At 41.2% G+C, this 5,720-nt stretch overlaps 1 protein-coding gene across 1 annotated transcript; it reads right to left on the reverse strand.

Annotated features, from left to right (window-relative positions):
* Positions 1-987: 987 nt before the first annotated feature.
* On the reverse strand, positions 988-4,366 carry adra2da (adrenergic, alpha-2D-, receptor a). Its single transcript, XM_067456699.1, has one exon. It carries the CDS (start codon positions 4,042-4,044, stop codon positions 2,821-2,823), a length of 1,224 nt encoding a protein of 407 aa, XP_067312800.1. The 5' UTR covers positions 4,045-4,366; the 3' UTR covers positions 988-2,820.
* Between the last annotated feature and the right edge of the window lie 1,354 nt (positions 4,367-5,720).

The following is a 5,720-nucleotide window of genomic DNA, read 5'->3' on the forward strand; positions in this document are numbered from 1 at the left end:
CGACCAATCAGAGCACAGTATGCTTTTCAGAAGTAGGGGCTTCATAGTGACAGGAACTAAACAGAGCGTTACTGACAGACTGGAAAGAGACGAGCTGCAACAATGGAGAATATGAGGAAATAATCAACATTCAAGCAGGAAAACCTGCTCTAGTAGAGCTCAAAAACATCCTCAAAACTTTGACAAAGGGCATAATAGCCTTTATAATACATTGCAAGGGAGACAGTAATGTAGACTACAACAATGCATGTACTATGGGATGAATGTATGGGACGAATTGCATTTGTTTATTTTAAACTCTGCCAACTGTCATTCAAGCACTGTTAGTTTGCAATTTTCCTCTTGGCTATGAGGCAAACTGCAGACCTCTCAGCTCAAGGCCCCTGACTGTCAGAGGCCCCGCAGCCCCTCGAGTCCGGGTCATCATCCATGCATTGGGTTCTGGTTGATGGAGCTGGTGTGTGGTATGCATTGCATTGATGCAGTCCTGCCATGACCTTTCACACAGATCTATATTTATAGCAGGATATTGTTCATTTTCTGGAACCAATTTTGACTTTTCTTTAACCTCTTCTAGACGGCATGTTTTGTTTGTGAAGGCTTTTAGATTGTGATAAGAGTAGTTTCAGGAAAACATCTCTTTTTGACAGCACTTTTAAGATAAATACTCAGATCCAGCCACTCCTGAATGCAGCAATATTCTGACTTTAGATTAAGATACAAACTATGATGGATTACAGTGTGCATTCATCAGATACTCTTTCTTACTTTAGCTATAGCCTACCATTCTTGAATTAGAAACCCCCCCCTCTCTCTCTCTGTGTGTGTGTGTGTGTGTGTGTGTGTGTGTGTGTGTGTGTGTGTGTGTGTGTGTGTGTGTGTGTGTGTGTGTGTGTGTGTGTGTGTGTGTGTGTGTTACCAACAAGTCATTTAGGTTTCTTAAAGTCAATAAGAGCCTTTAATATTGAGCTTTAGCAAAGCTACACCATTGACAGCCCTTACACAGCTTTTGTTTCCCACACACAGAAGAGACCGGGGTTAGCTGTATTTCTATAGTATTTCTGAGGTGAGGTCTGTATCTGGAGTGCAAAAAAGCTACAGAATATTTATGCCATTATTTCCCAGAAAAAAAGATGACCTTTTATAACAATAGGCTTTTAGCCAAAGGTAAACTGTAAACAATTCATGAAAAAGTAAAAATGTACAAAGCAACATACAAAAATATATCATTTTGGTCAACAGAAATTGAAAAACTGTAAAAAGTAAAACAACATTAAAAGTGGACAACTTTCCTATCATCTGACCTGAAAACACAATTCACAGCTGGTTTTATTGTGTCCACCTGTTCATTTGTAACATTTACTAATTTAAGGCAGTTTTGAATCAACATACAAACTATACTTGGCCTTTTGCTCATAATATCACAGTTACTGAGATATAGCCCTTGTGACGTCTAACCCCGGTCTCCTATAATAATCATTTCTAAATGTAAGTTTTAATACAATTACCACGGAATTATCCAGAAAAAAACAAAAAACAAAACAACGATTCCACATATAAAGGAACATTATTTCTACCTCTTACTAATGAGTGAAATCAATGATCAAGTACTTCCATTTAGTAAACACAACACCAGCAACAAAAAGAAAGAAAAAAAATCCCCAGAATTACTGATTAATAAATTCTGTCATTTGATGTTTATACTATATGTATGTAGTCTAAGCAGTGTGGGAAATATACAGTACAATATCATTTTATTGGATTTTTTTTAAGTTTTTTTCTTTTCTTTTTACATTTATACATTGTATGTATTTACAGGGAGTTTTGATACTGGTAGCATGTAAGTCAGATATTTCTCATTTAATATATACAAACAATATGTACATCAGTTGTACCAATAATTATTTGAACACTAGAGTCGCACTTAAAATGTCTGAACGGCATTGCATTAGAAAGAAATTCATACCATATGGCATATTTAAAAGAAATACAGCTTAGTTGGATTTTAAATGATAAACAATAGATATACTGAGAGCTGACTTCATACTTCATACTCATATATTATAGTGTTTCTTCAGCTATAGGCACTTTTAGACAAACATTTCTCCCACTCTTTGGTTTAGTTTGTCTGCTAGCAGGGAACATACTGTATATACAGCACATCTGAACCAGATTTTTCTGAAACAACAAATAGCGTTCTGTGGTGGAAATTACATTTTAAACATGTTTTGAATACATTCTCCAACTCTTCAGTGTGTGAAAATTGATATAATCATAGTTTAAAATAATTACTCACACTAAATAAATCTTTCTTTCTCTCTCTTTTTCTCAAGATTTGCGCATTTCAATTTTCCATTCATATGATGGATTGGAACATTTAGTTTATGTGACTAATACACATTTTTTAAATTGAAGTTTATGATTTATACAAATGTTGTATTAAGCTCTAATTTGTATTAAGATGCTCAATTCATAATCTGAATAATAAGTAAGGATTATAATTCAGTGGCATTTTACTATTAATTGACATGCAAATTTAGGGGGAAAAAAAGGCTTAAATATTTTTGAGTGTACCTGGTTATTTCACTAATTCTTAGTTAATTAAGAATGCACGCTTATGTAGCCTAATATTTTACATACAACGTTTTTTGCACGCATTAATCGGCATTTGAAAAGTAGCAAAAATGTTTTCCAAGACTGTGCTGAAACGAGTGCCCATGGCTGAAGAAACACTTATCAGGAAAAGGCCATAATTAGTTTGCAGATCGCGCTTTGTTTTCTGTCATTCGTACATTTCAATAATGTCCAAATGCGAGTCTCTCAGGTGCGTTGTGTCGTCAAGCAAACGATTTTCTTAAAAGCCTTTCTGAAGTCCCTGTTGAAAATCGTGTAAATGATGGGATTCACCGAGCTGTTGCAGTATCCAATCCAGAAGAAGAGCTTGAAAAGCGCTTCGGGCGGCACGCAGCTCTCCCTGCAGATGGCCTGGAGACTGTAGGTGAAGAAGAAAGGGAACCAGCAGAGGACGAACACCCCCATGACCACAGCCAGAACGAAGGTGAAGCGTTTCTCTCGCATCTGAGCCACTTTGGTTTTCGACACCGCCGCGAGCTGTTTGCTGCTCTGCTCCTGATTGGAAGCCCAGGAGATCCGGCTGGTCCTCTGCGCGCCGCAGCGCGCGCCCTCCACCCGCCTGCACTTGGAGAAGCGCGAGCTCTTGGGTTTGCTGTCTGACGTCGCGCTCTCCTCCAGGTCGATATCATCCAGCTCCTCCTGTCCCTGGTTGCTCTCCGAGCTGTTGCTGCTCGGAGACTCCTTCTCAAACTTAGCTTTCCTCACGAAGCACGTCTCGGACTGGGAAGGTTGCCTCTCCAGACCGTTCTTGGCCACGAAAACCGTGGACGACCGCTGTTTGGCGACGCGGTAGATTTTACAGTACACCGTGATCATGATGAACCCAGGCGCAAAGAACGACACCACGCACGAGGAGAGGATGTACCAGGTCTCGTCGTTTATTAAGCACTCCGTCTCGTTGTGTTTGGTCATGATGAGGGGTGGGAATGAGATGACGGCTGATATGACCCACACCACCGCGATCATGGACTTGATGCGCTTTGGCGTTCTCTTCAAGTTGTAGCTCACCGCCTTGGTGACGGACCAGTACCTATCCAAACTGATGGCGCACAGGTGCACGATGGACGACGTGCAGAACAGAACATCCAGGGCCAGGTAAAAGGCGCACCAGGTGCTGCCGAAGTACCAGTATCCCATGATCTCGTTGGCGAGTGAAAACGGGATCACTAGAGTGGCCACGAGGATGTCCGCGCACGCGAGTGACACGAGGAAGAGGTTCTGTGGCGCGCGGAGCGCACGGCTGGTCAGAACCGCCACGATGACCAGCACGTTCCCAACGATGGTGAGAAGGATGATGATGGAGACCACGAGGATGATGAACGCGGCTGCCGGGTCCGTGTACGGCCACTGTTTCGAGGTAATGTTGACGCTGGCATCCTCCTCCGTTGCATTGGACTGAGTTACATCCATGCTGAGTCCATGTTCCCGACAGTCAGGTTAGTGTTTCCAGTTAGGTGGTGTCACCGACGCATTGATATAATGACACAATAAAAACTTGAGCTGTCAGTTCGCTCTGTTGACGCGATAGTCTCATGCTTGCGAGATAAACGCTCTTCATCGCGCCCGCGAAGACTTCGATACGCACGAATCCCGAGTCCTGACGCGAGAAATAGAATTCCAGAGTAGCTGCGCGCGATCTGACAGACGCGCTCCAAGCGCACGCGAGTTCTCCACACGCGCTCCACACTGGACTAAATGTGTTGAGATGTGTGAGCTCGAGCTGGAGCTAATCACATGACGTCACGCAGGAGTCCAACCCATCGTTAAACCCTCACACACGCCTGGATCGCTGTCTTTGTGGGGACTCTCCGTAGGCGTAACGGTTATTATACTGTACACACTGTATATTATCTCGCCTTATGCTAACCCTACCCATCACACACACACACACACACACACACACACACACACACACACACACACACACACACACACACACACACACACGCACACAAACGCACACACACACACACACACACACACACAAACGCACGCACTCACGCACGCGCACACATTTTTCTTACGTTTACTTTACTAAAGGAGGATGTTTGTACACTTACACACAAAAATACTTTATAAAACTATCAATCAGAGACAGAAGGCTTTTTTAATAAAGTTTTTTTTCCATGTTAATCATTTAGAGGCCTTTGAAGTGTGTGTGTGTGTGTGTGTGTGTGTGTGTGTGTGTGTGTGTGTGTGTGTGTGTGTGTGTGTGTGTGTGTGTGTGTGTGTGTGTGTGTGTGTGTGTGTGTGTGTGTCAGATATGAGACAGTATAGGCTTTATACACTCTAAAAAATGCTGAGTTAAAAACAACCCAAGTTGGGTTGAAAATGCACTAACCCAACAATTGAGTTGTTTTAACCCAATGGTTGAGTTGTTTTAACCCAGTGGTTGGGTTAAATGTTGCTTAAGACAACTGGGTAAGAACAACTCAACCATTGGGTTAAAACAACTCAATTGTTGGGTTAGTGCATTTTCAACCCAACTTGGGTTGTTTTTAACTCAGCATTTTTAGAGTGTAATGTTCATGTTTTGAAACAAAAGAGTACAGTGTAGTTTTAAATCTAGCCCTGTAATAATCACATCTGTGTGACCTTTGTGACAGTTTGAGCGCCACGATGTAATTCAGGCTTTACAAAGAGGTTGTTATTGATGGATGGAGCAGTTAAACACTATATTAGACCTGACAGTGGTTTCACGTGAAAAGAGCATTTGCACAGTCTACAAGGCACAGCAGCCAAAAATGGCCAATTTAAATATAAATGTCAGCGAATGGGAATAAAACAGTAATGTAAAATGATTGATTCATAATATAATAAGTGGACTTTTCTTTCTGAAGTGGGGTCTGGGGGTCCTACCCCCATTTTTTTTTATTTCCTGCAGGCTGGTGCATTTGAGGCCATGTCCCTCTCCTATACCAATAAAAAAAAAATGAAACCAGTCAATACAATAGTACTTTTTTTTTCTTTTTTTTTAAATCTCTATGACCATTTTTTCAATACTTGTAACAAATTTCTTAAACTCTTAATCCACCAACACACCTACAACACACAATTTGAAACATAAAATTGTAAACTAAACTAAT

Source organism: Pseudorasbora parva, chromosome 11 (genome assembly GCF_024679245.1).
Source record: "Pseudorasbora parva isolate DD20220531a chromosome 11, ASM2467924v1, whole genome shotgun sequence".
Lineage (NCBI taxonomy): Eukaryota > Metazoa > Chordata > Actinopteri > Cypriniformes > Gobionidae > Pseudorasbora > Pseudorasbora parva.

Coding starts and splice junctions, on each gene's coding strand:
- adra2da (XM_067456699.1), bottom strand. CDS start 4,044: ATGGATGTAACTCAGTCCAATGCAACGGAGGAGGATGCCAGCGTCAAC.